Genomic DNA, 15,573 nt, shown 5'->3' on the forward strand with positions numbered 1-15,573 from the left:
CTTTCTAACCTTCGCTGAACTCCAATGAAATTTGCAATTTTTTACTACAAGGTTCAGGAGGGCATTGTATATGATCTTGAACCATTTCCTAATCCTTTAATTTCTTTCCGTTATATTTGCCCACCAAGAAGAAAGCTTCATATTATCTGATAAAATCCGTGCAAACGAGCCAGTTAGAGTGAGCATGGCCATTATAGGTTGACTCAGATCTCCCACTTCATCTTATAGTCCCTAAGGCAGGGCTCCCCAGCTCACACTTCAGTCACCTGGAGCACCTGGCCTATACACCACGCCCTCAGGACCTCCCAGCGCCTCGAAACCTGCGGGAAGTTGTCTGCCTTCTTCCTGTCCTTTCTGATGTCCGCTCCTCATACGCCCCCCTCACGAGGCCATTTCAAGCACCCTCACGCCCTGACTCCGCCCCCTCCAGCTCCCAAACGTCCTCCGCGAGGGGCTCGAGCCTGCGCCTGCGCGTGCGCCCTGTGGACAAAGTCGGGGCGCGCGGTGGCTGGAACGCGGAGAGCGGCGGGCGGTACAGCCAATGGGAGGTGGCGCTGGCTAGCGGCTGGAAGGCGGGGCCTGCGCGGGTGTTAGGTTAGCGCGAGGCGTGACCTAGTTGACAGGCTCTGGGGTGCTGCTGCGACGGCGTCCGCGGAGCCGAGGCGGGTGGGAACCAAAGCCGAGCGCGGGTTGAGGGAGGAGGGCGGCGACTGGAGAGCAGCGAGCGGCGTGGGACGTGGAGCCTTTTTCACTTTTTCTCTCCCGAGTGCCCCCTCCCACCCCTCCTACTCCACACCACCCTGTTTGCCCGTGAGCCTGGGGAACTTGCAGTTTAAAGCCGGCCACCCCCACGGCAACATGTATCCCAGCAACAAGAAGAAAAAGGTGTGGAGAGAGGAGAAAGGTAATCGGCCTGTCGAGTCCTAGGGGTGCGGGGGTGCGGGTGGTTGTGGGTTGGGGGCTGGGGTCAGGGCTGTGTGTGCCGCGGCACCCTCCGCCCGACGTCCCGCCTCGCGCCCTGCTGACCGGTGCCGCCTCTCTCGTGTGTCAGTGTGTACACACACGCGCGCGCTTAAGCCGGCGAGCACGCGCTGCTCCCGGGTACCTGCAGCTCGCCCACGTGTGGGCGCACGCCCCTCTCTGCCGTGCGCCGCGACTGGTCACCTCTCCAGACTGGGCTGCTTTAGCCTCGTTCGCAGCGTGGGCCCCCGCGCGATATCTCCCCGGACAACTTCCTCTGGTGTCCTACGCGGTCTCTGGGCTCCTGCCGGGACTTTCGCCCACCTGGCCAGCGGGTTCCGCGGACACATGCCCGCCGGCGGACACACCTGCTGCAGCTGTTGCTGCGCCTCCGCGCCCCGCCGACCCTCATTTATTCACTCTTTGCCTCTGATTCCCCCACTCTGTCAGCCTGCAGTGTCCCCACCTTCGGGTGTTTACCTCTTCTCTAGGTCCCTCACTTATGCGCCGCAGTGTGCCTTGAAACCTGGAACTCTAGGGGAAACCTAAAACAAGCGTCTTGTCCATGAGGATAAGTGCCTTCAGAGAAATCTAAATGGGCTTGTCTCTCTGCAGTGTGTTTCTCAATATTTCATCCCCATTCATAGTCTAAAGTTGCTTGGAGTAAGAGTGTGAGACTGATGTTACTCAGTGAATGAACCCACCCCTGAATTTTGTGCATATCAAGGCTTATCCAAATCAGTGAAAGTGGCACTGATTTCTGTAAGATACAGAAGTGTGCAATCCATCCCTCTTTTCTCGTCTCTCTCTCTCTCTCTGGCCTTATAGTTAGATAATATTGTAAGGTAAAACTTGAGTCTCTGGAGATTTTTTTCTTTTTTTCACTCCTTTTATTCTTTAGGTTTTTTTTTACAGAAATGTACCAAAAAGTACTTGCATTGCACCTGCTAAGATATACTAAACCTGTGTATGGAGTGAGGTCCAATGAGGGTGGGTTAAATCTCTTAAGTATCTTGTTTTTAAAGAAGAAGGATAAAGGGGTGACTGGGTGCAAGTCCTGGCCTTTGTAAACACCTAGGCAAATAGTGGACAAAAAATGGAATGAATGAGGAAAAGGAATCCTCTCTATAGGGGCTACTTCAAGCAATGTACAAGGAAAGGGATGAAAAGGGATTTTTGAAAAATTAACTGCTGGGAGGATTAACACAACAACTGATTAAAATGGTTTCTATAATATTGAAAGATTAGATTGTATGTCATGTAATTATGTTTTAGTGATTATGGTCATATATAGAACTAGAAATTCTGGTGTCACAAAACAAATGTTGAGAATAATAGCCTGATATATAAAGTATTGTGAAATATTTTTGTTTTGTTTTTGCAGTAGCAGCCACTTTACTTTCTTGTAAAGCAGTCACTACACACTTTCAACAAAGATTTACCTTGTAAGCATTGAAAAATCATGACCATTTTTATTGATGGTCTTGAAATATTAGCTTTGTATTATTGATAATAATGAAGGCAAAATAAGGAAAGACATGGAGATTGATTTCAATACATGAGTCATTGATGAGCTTATACTAATTACTTAAGAACTATTTTTTCTGTCATAATAGATAATGTTCCTGAGTAACGATGTTATAATGCTTCTTTCACTTAACATCTACACAGTTGACCTGTGATAAGCAGGCATTTTAGAATTCTTAATATCTTAGTTCTTCTTTTGCTTCTAATAATAGGGGCAAATATAACCAAATTAATATTTTCTAAATAAGGAAGCAAATGCACTATTAAGGCATTTAACAAACTATGTTTTTTTGTCCAAACTAACCCATTTTTGCCTGAGGTTTAATGTTAAAGGGAAAAGTTACTGAGACTTGAAGGCTTTAATATATGTCTCAATGTCTTATCAGGATGTCTATTTTGGAAATAGTTAATATATATATAATACCATCAAGAAGAAGCTAAGGATTTCCAGTACAGTAGTTAGTATTAAAGAAGCTGATAGGATGCATCACCTTTTTCCTTTTATTACACTGGAGAGAATGGTATCATATTTTTGCAGATGTTGTTTAAATCTAAAGGCTTACCTACCTCATTGAATTGTCAAGGCATTGTATAAACATTTTAACACAGTATAACATCTAGTGAGTAGATCTGTTTATATGCTTGGTTAACAAAAAAAAGGATTTATGTATTTTGCTCTGTATAATGTATACTTTTTTGCCCAAATTTTTGAGGGAAGAATTAGGGTGCACATCATCTATGGGTCCAATGATTATATACCATAGGTATAATAATCCCCTTGTATAATGTGCACAAAAACCATGGGTGCACATTATATACATAACAAAAATGATATTGCAAAGATGAAGTATTCTTTAAGGAAAAGTTTTGATTAATACCTCAGAAACTATGTAGTATATGTATGTAGCCCTTGGTATGTCTTATTGTTTAAAGAAATAATTAAGACAAAATCAAGGGGGAGGGTGGAGGTGGGGGAGGGAGGTGGGTTCAGCTGGGGTGGGGTGGAGGGATGGGGAGAAAAGGCATACAACTGTAATTGAATAACAACAAAAATTAAAAAAAAAGAAATAATTAAGTTCTCAAGTCCATACATGTTAACTAGATGTTATTGACCTAGTATTTTGGGCCATAATTCAGTACTACTTAATGTATATTATCATTTTGAGTACTGAAACTTAAATTATCTCATTGTTTTATCTTACTGTCTTATTGACCTTCTTTTGTTTAAAGTGCCCACACTTAAAATTTTAAATAAATGGAGTGACAGAGGCCAGGTTGCATTCCCACAGGCACCTTCTGACATTTATTAAAACTACAGGTGCTTCATATATTTCAATCTGATCAATGGTATTACAACATTCCATTTTAGTGATCCGAGCTTTGGTAAATTCTAGTCATCCTTTTTCCTCCTCTGTGTGATTATTTCAAATTTTCCATTCCCTTCAAGCTTCCTATTTCATCAAGACCCTATCCTCCTACTAGACAGATGATATTGCCTTTTAAAAAGTTTTTTAATAGGAGAAAGTTTATTAAGACAGTTACAGAGGTAGAAGTGAGGTGTAGAAGAAATGGGCTCAGGAAACAAGTTATAGCAAAAGAAGAGCCCTTGGAGCTCAGGAGAAAGAGACTGAGAGAAAGAGGAAGAGAGAGAGAGAGGAAGGAAATACATGTCATATAACATGAACAGCTGCATAGTCTTATTTGTTTCTTCACATGACCTTTGTCTTTTCAGCTTTCTTTGTATCCTAGAGGAAGCACATTTATTCTTTGTTTCTAAGATTAACCCCTCTACTTGTGCTATTTATCTTATCTCCTGAATTCTTTGAGAGCTTCTGCAATCATTTATTCCCTTTTGGGTATGTTTAGTTTCTGAGCATCTTCAGGTTTCTCTCCTCAGCCTCTAAGAATGGCTCAAGTCTCTTTGAAAGTAGCCTTCCTTCCAGAGGGCTTCACCTTGGAGTTCGCTGTTCTCACTTTCCTTTTCTCAGTCTCTTGTAGCCAGCCTCCCAGATCTCAGTTACACTAATAAAACTAATATTTCTAAAGTCATTTAGTAATAACAATGATGATGCTACTAATATGAAATAGTTACTGTTTGAATCCCGCTCAGCACTATTCTAGGTACTTTACATGGGATCTCATTTAATTTTCACAACAATCCTGAGGTAGTATACTGTAGGGTCAAAAGCTTTGAACACCATTTGCATGGATTTGAACCTAGTTGTACTGCTTACTATATGTAGAACCTTAGATGGAACCTCTCTGTTTTAGTTGCTGAATCTGTAAGTTTAGAATATACCTGCCAACCTATCTCAAAAGGAAACTGAGACATAAAAAGTTTAAGTAACCCAAGATCACATAGATTTGCATGATTTGGGATTAAAACCCAGTTTTGTTAGCCACTTTGCTCTCTTTTCAGTGCCTTTGGTGACCCAGTTGATGAAACCAGTGGCCTATTAATTTTTATTCTTCCCGATCTTCCTGTAGCAATTGGTAGTTTGTCTCCTCTTTTAAATATTAAAACTCTGTTCTCTGCTGGTTTTTACATCACTGGGACCTTGATTTACCTTGTGCCCCATGTGACATCTAAACTTTACTTTATTCCCCCCTTTTTTTAATCTATTCCCTAAGTGTTGTTTTTTAAGGTTTGCTCTCCTCTCTTACCCTTCCCTATGAACTTCTTACAGGACCAGAAGTTCAGGTTGTAATTTCCAAAATCTCTAGGCAAGCCGCTTTTCTAAGTTCCAGATTTTTTATTTCAACTTAAATGCCCTGTGGGCATCTGAATTTCAATATGGTGTTGACTCTTGAATATTGTAATATTGCAATTTGAATATATCACATCTGATTAAACTATGGCTTTTTTTTTTTTTTTTTTTTGATCGTTGTTCAGTCTATTTATGTGGCTGAAGATAGCCAGTTCTAGGAGCTGGGAAAAATGATGGCTCCCTGTTTCTTGTTTACTTATGCTTACATTAATACTTTCTGCTGTTTATTTCTGTGGAAGAATCTTTTAAAGTGATTATTTTCTGAGGGTTAGATTATCTAAAACTAGATACTATCCTTAAAGCCATTTACTGAAACTATGACATCTTGTAATATGCTGAAATAGAATTGGAGAGTGAGAATACATCTTTTGGTAAAGTATGTGATACGTGACAGCTGACATACAGAATGAGTGAGGATGCCAGTGTCAGTTTATATATTGAATATTATTATTAATATTATTTTTTAAGCTCACTTTATTTTTTATTTCTTTTAAAATTGCTTATTGTTGTTCAAGTACAGTTGTCTGCATTTATCCCCCACCACTCCCCTCCCACACCAGCCATCCCCACCTCCCTCCCCTGCTTCCACCCCACCTTGGTTTTTTCCATGTGTCCTTTATAGTTGTTCCTGAAAACCCTCCCCTCCATTATACCATCCTACTTCCCCTCTGGTTACTGTCACATTGTTTTTAATTTCAGTGTCTCTGGTTATATTTTGCTTGTTTGTTTTATTGATTATGTTCCACTTAACGGTGAGATAATGTGGTATTTATCCCTTATTGCCTGGCTTATTCACTTAACATAATGCTCTCCAGTTCCATTTATGCTGTCTCAAAGGATAGGAGCTCCTTCTTTCTTTCTGCTGTGTAGTATTCCACTGTGTAAATGTACCATAGTTTTTTGATCCATTCATTTATTGATGGGCACTTAGGTTGCTTCTAGCACTTAGCTATTGTAAATTGTGCTGCTATGAACATTGGGGTGCATAGGCTCTTTTGGGTTGATGTTTCAGAGTTCTTAGTATATAATCCCAGCAGTGGAATTGCCGGGTCAAAAGGCAGTTCCATTTTTAGTTTTCTGAGGAAATTCCATACTGTTTTCCACAGTGACTGAAACAGTCTTCATTCCCACCATCAGTGCACTACAGTTCCCTTTTCTTCGCATCCTCTCCAACACTTGTTTGTTGATTTGTTTATGATGGCCATTCTGACCAGTGTGAAGTGTTACTTCACTGTGGTTTTAATTTGTATCTCTATGATGGCTAGTGATGCTGAGCATCGTTTCATATGTCTCTGGGCCCTCTGTATGTCCTCCTTGGAGAATTGTCTGTTCGGGTCTTTTGCCCATTTTTTAATTGGGTTGTTTGTCTTCCTGGAGTGGAAGTGTGAGTTCTTTATATATTTTGGGAATCAATCCCTTGTCTGAGGTATCATGGGCAGGGCAAATATGTTTTCCCATGCAGTTGGTTCTCTTTTCATTTTCATGCTGTTTTATTTAGCCATGCAGAACCTTTTTAATTTGATAAGGTCCCATTTGTTAATTCTTTCCTTTATGTCCCTTGCTCTAGGTGAAATATCAGTGAAAATATTGCTGTGTGGAATATCTGAGATTTTTCTGCCTATGTTTTCCTCTAGGACTTTTATGATGTCATGACTTGTATTTAAGTCTTTTATCCACCTTGAATTTATTTTTGTGTATGGCGTAAGTTGGTGATCGAGTTTCATTTTTTTTGCACGTAGCTGTCCAGAGCTCCTAACACCATTTGTTGAAGAGGCTATTTTTACTCCATTTTATGCTTCTGCCCCTTTGTCAAATATTAATTGACCATAGAGACTTGGGTTTATTTCTGTTCCATTGGTCTATGTGTCTGTTCTTATGCCAGTACCAGGCTGTTTTGATTACAGTGGCCTTATAATACAGTTCGATTGATATCAGGTGTTGTGATCCCTCCTCCTTTGTTGTTCTTTCTCAAAATTCCTGCAGCTATTCAGGTTCCATATAAATTTTTGAAATGTTTGTTCTATATCTGTGAAATGTATCATTGGTACTTTAATAGGGATTGCGTTGAATCTATAAATTGCTTTGGGTAGTATGGACATTTTGATGATACTAATCCTTCCAATCCATGAGCATGGTACATGCTTCCATTTGTTTGTGTCTTCCTTAATTCCTTTCTTCAGTGTTGTGTAGTTTTCTGAGTACAGAATTTAAAAAAAAATATATTATTACAGAACTAAGAAAATTATTAGTAAATTTTATTTTTTCCTTATTTCTTTAGATTAAATATACAAATAAAATTTTATACATTTTTTCCTTGTATCTTAGTGGATTGTTTTATGTACCTTCTGGGATATGCATATTCAACTTTGAATATTACTGGTCTCCTTTATAGAATAAAGGTTAAATTACATTTTGTTTTAACTTATGTTTCAAGCTGCTTTTCACTTCTGTAGCTACTTCCGTTTTCATAGCATATCTTGCAGCTTCATTAAACTGTTCATATCTCCTTGTCTTACCAGCACACACATCACATCTTTTGGGGGACTCTGCTTTTCCTGAGAAGGTAGTACAGTGTAGTGGCTAATCATATTGGCCATAGTTTCTGACTGATGGGGAAATCTGATTGGATTTTCATGGGAAGATCTCTTGCACTGGACAGACTACTGAACTTTGATGTGCTTTATTTCCCTACCTGCAAAGTAAGGATACTAATACTGTCAATATACTGAATTGTTGGGAAGATTATTTCAGTGAAATTATACATGTATGGTACCTGGCACGCAGTGAATTCTTTTTATTTTTCTTTAACCCTTACCTGAGGATATGTTTGTTTTAGGGAAAGAGAGAGGAAGGGAGAGCCAGAGAGAGATAGGGGGAGAGAGAGAGAGAGAGAGAAGCAAACAGAGAAACATCAATGTGAGAGAGAAACATTTATTGGTTTACTCCTGCATGTGCCCTGACAGGGGAGCAACCTGCAGCCTAGGTCTGTGCCCTGACTAGCAGACAAACCTGCGACCTTTTGGTGTACCATGCGATGCTCCAACCAACTGAGCCACCTGGCCAGGGCCAGTGAACTCTTTATAAATGACACCAATTACTATCAATTCTAAGATGCATTTAAAAATATTTACCTTTGTAATCAAGATGTATGTATATATTTAAAGTATTGTTTATATCACTTCCAGAAAGGTGTGATTAAATTAAAAGTGCACTTTTCTTGCAGATGGCATTTTCAAATTAAGAAAATATGTTGGTGGCTGCCTTTCTTGTGCTCTTAGCATTTGTACATACCAGTTTTAGGATTTAGTGTTTTATTTATGAAGCTGTTATTTTGCCTGTTACCCATTTCTTCTTTTGTCTTGTGAACTTTTCAAAGTCAAGGACCTCCTTTGTACTTGTAGTGTATAAACATATCACCTAGTACATAGTAGACTGTCAATAGAGGTTGGTTGAAAGAGTGTCCTTATTTTTTTCCCCTACTCATATGGTATTAATTTTACACCTTTTAACACTTAAATCTAGAGTCATTAGATTTGCGTTTTGGTGTTTCTCAAGCCCACATTGATTTTTTTTGGTAGTTTAACATGGTTAATATTTAAATTATAAAATAATTCCTGATCTTAAAAGTTATATACAAATGGAAATTCTGCTTTTATTTTGCAAGAACGCTTACTGAAGATGTCCCTAGAGGAAAGACGTAAAGAATACATAAGGGACTATGTTCCCCTGAACACTATCCTATCATGGAAGGAGGAGGTGAAGGGCAAGAGCCAAAATGATGGTAAGTTTCTCAGAATATTTTTCAGGTAGATACTGTTGCTTTTTTTTAATGACTTCTGCAGGATAATTTTTGACAAAATGACTAACAGGCATTCAATAAAGAGATGACAATTTGGTATTTGAAATCAGTGTTGGTTGTCATTTAATTATTTTTAGCAATCTATCATGCATTATTTAAACTTAGAAAATTATTATTTTTTACTTATTGTATTTTTTTTATCCTAACCCTAACCATTCTGAAATACACCAAAATTACATTATGGTATTCTATTATGGGCACTATTAAAAAATTACTGTGCAGTAGTTTTTGGAGCAAATGATATTAGGGATTGCTACTTTGGTGGCATGCCCCTGAGTTTGTTTTGATTAGGTTAATTTATATTGGATTTCTTCAAGTTTATTTTAAAGATTGGCTACAGTTCAAAGACAGTGCATCAAGAAGAATAGAGAAAACAAATAACATTTCACATAATTTTGAGAAGAGTATATTTTTTGTGTGGTCTGTCTACATATAAAGTATTGTATGATAAATTTACTGTATGGCAAACTTATTTTGATTTAATGAGAGTCTAGATTGAGGGAAGATATATCTATTAGAATATAAATGAAATTATAAGTATTAGAAATGTTCATGGAAGAAAATTAAAAAAAACAATAAATGTATGTTAAATATGTTTATATCTGAATTAACATTAATTGGTGTTTCTGGCCTGGATGTTAAGTTTGAAGAAACAGGGTGCTTTTTAGAATACTAAAGAACGGTAATTTATAAAAGGGACTTAGAACATGCTGATTTCATAAATTGTGGTCTTTGATGGAAATATACAGGATGTTATAGCCCAGAATAAGAAGACTAGACAGAGTTCCAATGGACAAAATCTGGGAAATAACAGCCAAATTAAGCTTTAGTATTTGTGAAGAAAACACATTTGCCAGAGTGTTTGGGGTTTGGACAGAATTTTGCTTTTCTGTGAGGGCAAATGTGTGCCCTTGAACAAGTTGCTATTGGGTTTATCCCAAGTTCTGATGGGGTCATAGCTGATTGGGATGTATACATCTGACCTGCTTGTCTAGTGTCCTAAGTAAATGCAAATTATTTTAATAATGGTTTAATTAAGACATCATTGGAAGAGTAGGTAATGGTGTGTAATGAAAAGAATACAGAACTAGAGATCAAAAGGACAATTCTGGGCCTTGTCTCACCTAGGACCACGTGCTTCTTAATGTTTGGATCTGTTATTCTTTTGTTTCTAAGAAACTGGTATTAAATATTTCAGCTTCATTTTTTTTATGCTAGTAAATCTCTTTTTTCCAGTGCTTCTTTCATCTGGTTTTCTTTCTTAGTCACAGTTTTAGCTGGTCAGTTTTCTAAGGATGCAGTACATGGTGTTCTTTTTTAAAAAAACTTGCCTCCTGAGATAGAAGTAGATTTCTGTTGCTGACCCAATCATTGACAAAGTGGTAGTGATACCTGGGCTGCATTGCCCAGTGTTGGGGTGGCTCACCTCTGCGTAGAGGCTTGGTCTTTATGTTGTTTGCTTCTACTTGAACATTCAGCATGCAACAGTGTAGGTTGAACGGAGTTTTTATGAACTTAGTGTTGGATTTTTTAGAGACACTACATAACAAAATATGTCCCCCAAATCAGTTAAGATACATTGAGTAACATCTAACATTGTTAATCTCTAACAAGATTCCGTGCATTTAATTCTGTCTCCCAATATGAGCTTTATAAGTGGTTTACAACTGCTCTGTATTTTAGTTTTTACCTTCATGGGTTTTGAAAATAACAGGCCTTCATGGGAATTAGGTAATATGATCAAAATTATATCTCTATTTAACAATGTTTTATTCTCTTTATCTAATGTTACTTGCTCCTCTCTGTTGTGACAGAAATTGGTGACTGGCCTCTCCTTTTGCATGAAACAGAATGGTTCATTTTACATGTAATATCTGTTAATTTCTTTACATAATATATATCTTTTGTGAGTATTTTCTTCCACTGTTACATATCCAGTCTTGGTTAACTAAAATATTCATCAAAATTTTAATATTTTTACAGTTTGAAAGATCTTTGAAAAATATAAATTAAAAAATCATAAAGGACAACTATAGTTGCATTTTTATATTTTATTTTGAAATGTTTATCTTATGCACTGTTTATAAATGTGTATATATATATATAAAAGTAGGTACTGATATTTATATTAGTTTTATTTTTTAAGTATGAGATTTCAAACTAAGTTTTAAAAGAAGATAATTTCTGATATTTAGGAAATGGACAGTACTTATTGGACTAGCACAACATATCAATTTTAAATTTAGTAGTTTATCATTATCTTTGTTTTAATAGAAGGTCATTTTGGCCTTGATATCCATGATAACATGGAAACTTCTCAAGCTATTTTAAAAAAATTTATTTTTTACTTTGCTCAGTTTTCTTTTACTTTAATTAAGTGCTTCTTATTATATTGTAGAAAGTTTTAAAAGGAGAGAGGCTGAATGTGTTAGTCATGCTTTGACTTAACCTCTCCTAATAAAAGGAAAGCAAAAATAGTCAAACAATATAAAATCAGTGTGTATGTAGAAAGGAGGAAGCAAGCAGATAATATAGGGTGGGGCAAAAGTAGGTTTGCAGTTGTGAATATGCAAAACAGTTTATTTTATTATTTATTAATTATTGCATTATTTTCCATATGAACAACTGTAAACCTACTTTTGCCCCACTCGGTATTTTTACTTTGACTTACTACTATGGTAGTATTGGGAATCTATGGCTCAGAGGAGGAAAAGAATAGGAGATGATTACCAAAACAAAAATCCATTTGTTTTATTGTTCATGTCCATATTTATCAAATACTATTAGTAAATCTCTGGAATTAGGTGCTTCTAATTAATTTTTCCTCTGTATTAGCAATTACTGTAATAATTCTGTTTAATTTGTCAGTTGCCTTGTAGGGAATTTAAAAATGCTTGTCTCTCCTACTGTACTGTGTCTGTAACACCTGGATAGTGCCTCATGCATAGGTAGGCTCAATCAATGTTAAATAAGAATGCCTCAGAGGTTAACAGTCTACAGAGGGCAGTTCGTTTTAATTTTTTCTCAAACTTTAAAATGAGCATTTAAATACATATATAAAAATAGAGAGTATAATGAAGATTTTTGTACCCATTACTCAGTTCTAACATTTAATATGTGGCCATTTAAATGAATTTAATTTAAAATTTTAATTTCATCTATATCAGAGCTCCCAGTACCTTTTTCCCAGACTATTTTAAAGCAATTCTGGTACATAATATCAATTTTTATTTGTAAGTATATGTAAGTATGCATATATATGTACATCTAAAAGATAGGGACACATTTTTATTGTTTTGTTATAACCACAATAGTATCATCACACCTAAAAGCTAATAATTCCTTAATATAATTAAATACCCAATTAGTATTTCTATTTTTCCCATTGTGTCACAAAGGGTTTTGCTTTTTTTGTACAGTTGGTTTTGGTAGAGTTAAGATCTGACCAAGTCCACATATTGCTTTTAATTGATGTATTTCCTAAGTCTCCTTTAATCTGTAAGTTGTTTTCTCTGTTCTTTTTTCCCCTTTCTAATTTATTTGATGAATAAAGTAGATTGATTGTCTTACAGAATTTTTCATATGTTGCATTTTGCTGACTGCATCTTTGTGGTTTAATTTAACATGTTCCTCTATCACCTGTGTTTCTTATGAACTGATAAATACAGAGGCTTGATCAGACTTGGGTTTAAATTTTTTGAAAGAGTACTTTATGGATTATTCTACTTTTGCATAATATTAGAAGGCACATAATGTCTGCTTCTCTGTCTCTGTGGTGATAAAACTCATCACTAGTTGAAGTATTATCTGGCTAAGTCATCCGTTGTAAAGTTGCCTATCAACTTTTCACCTAAATGATTTCAGTAGCCATTGATAATCATTATTTTTTAGGGGTTACAAAATGGTGTTATTTTAATATTGTCATTCATTCATTTATTTGGACTATAAACTTTTTTTAATTAATTTTTTGTTTGTTTTCATGCAATACAGTTTAGACAGAAAAGGCAGACAAAATGCTAGGTTTTTTTTTTTTTTTTTTTTTTTACCAGTTTTCAGATTGAGTTGGTCAAATGAAATATAAAATGACTGAACGGTTAGACAAATGGTATTTAAAACAGGATGGAACTTAGTAGGGATAAAAAAACTTTGAAAGGAATGTTTCCTGTTTAATCATTTGATATTGATTCCTTTTTATACTGTCATATTGAGTTTGAACACTATAATTTAAAAGTAAAATATCTGGAGAAGCAGAAGTCTCAGAGCAAAACACCCACACTTCTTAGATACAAATCTTTTATGTTGAGTGGGTAGTGGTTTTTCCCTACTCTTACATGATCTTAAAATGAATTTAATTTAGAAAAACAGGAATCTATTTTGCTTCAAGTAACTAAGACCACTCTGACTTCTTTGAACAATTATTTGTGAAGCTTCCATCACCTGAAATAAGTAGAACTTATATTAGGAACAGACATTTTTCACTTTAGAAGTGAAGATTAGGATAAAGGCTAGTATCCTAAAATGGCCTGAACTTTTTTATGATCTTGCCCCTTTCTCCTTTGTTCTCTTTTATACAGCTTCCTTTCTTGGTCTTTGCATCTTGCTACACTATCCTTTCTGTGTCTTGAACGTTCTATGTTTCCTTCCACTACTGAGTTGTCTTCTGATATTTTTTTTCATCACTACTCTCACCTTCCTAATTTTTCTCAGCTTTCAGTTCTCAGCTTGAAACTCTTTTATTCTCTCTGAAGTCTTCTCTGTATTCTTACTCTGTAACAGATTCCTTTATTATATGCTTTCACAGAGCTATGTTCCTCTTCATAGAGCATTTATATAAATTTTTTTCACATACTCAATCTTAAGATTTTCTGATTATGGTCAATTTCCTTATGAGATTGTAGTTGCTGTGAAAATAGGAATGTTGGTGTTTTAATTCTTCATTGTATCCCTAGCATCCAGCATAGTGCTTAGTGCACAGCAGATATTCAGAAAATATTTTTTGTGTTAATTGAATAAATGATAAATTATTGTGTGATGGTATTTTCATGCATTATTTCCTCTCTTCCCACCTTTTCTATGTTGTTTTTTAAAAACTCTTATGGAAATGATAGGAATTAAGTCAGATGCTTTTCAATGTAGATAGTTTTTTTTAATATAAAGTCAGTTTTATTGTTTTAAAAGGTAGATAGCTCAGTAATAATTTCAATAAAGATTTTAATGAACTGTTACATAGATATTTAACTAGTTGATACAAAGATGAGAATTTGTGTGTTATGTGTATTCATCAACACTGTATAGTATTATTGGTTGTACTTAGTAACTACATGATTTCAATTTCTATAAGTTTAGATATCAACAGAGCTTAAGTTAAATGAGTGTAAAGTAACAATTCAGTAACACTTCAAAACATTAACATACTAATGTTTGAAGTGTTGAAAACTCGAAGTATTGCCATTCTAAATGCATTTACTTTGGCATTGTTTTTTGACAAGTAAAGCAACTGTAAGAAATTACTTTAACACTATATCCTTTTCAAACCCTTTACTGAGTTAGTTGGTTTGCTTCAAAAAAGAACTTTGCTACAAAGAATGTTTGCCCATGGAAGAATTAAGTTTAAATAGGCTATATAATTTCCAAGAATTTTTAGAATAAATGGCATTTACGTTATTATTAAAATTTTTTGGTGTAATGAGCTCTGGCCAGTGTGGCTTGCTTGGTTGGAGTGTCATCCTATAAACTTAAGGGTCCTGAGTTCAGTTCCCAGTCAGGGCACATTTGTGGGTAGTACATTTGGTCCCAGTGGTCAGGGTGTGCTGGGAGAGGCAACGGGTTGTTTTCTCTCTCTTTCTTCCTTCCTTTCCCTTGCTTTAATAAACAAACAAACAAACAAACAAAAAACCTGGTATTGGAGTAATCACTGGAAACTAAGCGCTACCCAGATAAAAAACTTTTTTTGTGTAGTGATATTCTGTGTGAAGGTGTGAGTACTGGTTTAGTAACACATTTGTGACGTGAGGTTAACTTGTACAATGGAGAGTTCATGATTCACCACAGGGTTTTGTTTTTCTTCCACCATTACTTCTTTCTTAGCCTTTTAAACTATGTTCCAGGATTATTTTAACAAGCTATAGATAAGTTTTATTATGCATTGTAGTGTATACCACTAAGTGCTATGTAAATTGTTTTTGTATTTAAACTTGTTTTTAAAATAATGTGCTAGAAATAAAAAAATCACATATCTATAAACATGACTTGGTGTGGAGACCACAAAATGAAAAGTTCTTACAGTGTATTTCCTAAGTTTCACCAGTTTCCATAATTTCACCACAGATTCTATGTTTTCTTTTTAACCCATTAAATGAATTATACTAATACACATGAATTTTACTTAAACATGAATTTTGATCAGTGTGGACAGATAGTTAGAGATGGGTTACAGACTAGTAGCAGCTAAGCCATCCT

General features: G+C 36.0%; 1 protein-coding gene across 1 annotated transcript in view; it reads left to right on the top strand.

The window, feature by feature from the left end:
* Positions 1 to 621: 621 nt before the first annotated feature.
* MACROD2 (mono-ADP ribosylhydrolase 2) overlaps positions 622 to 15,573 on the top strand; it is a 2,068,729-nt gene continuing 2,053,777 nt past the window's right edge. Inside the window, exons 1-2 of the mRNA XM_071221798.1 lie at positions 622 to 904; positions 8,920 to 9,036. Coding sequence (XP_071077899.1) covers positions 859 to 904; positions 8,920 to 9,036 — 163 coding nt within the window. The 5' untranslated portion in view covers positions 622 to 858. The remainder of the gene's footprint in view (positions 905 to 8,919; positions 9,037 to 15,573) is intronic.

This window comes from Desmodus rotundus, chromosome 6 (genome assembly GCF_022682495.2).
Source record: "Desmodus rotundus isolate HL8 chromosome 6, HLdesRot8A.1, whole genome shotgun sequence".
In the NCBI taxonomy this organism is placed as follows: domain Eukaryota; kingdom Metazoa; phylum Chordata; class Mammalia; order Chiroptera; family Phyllostomidae; genus Desmodus; species Desmodus rotundus.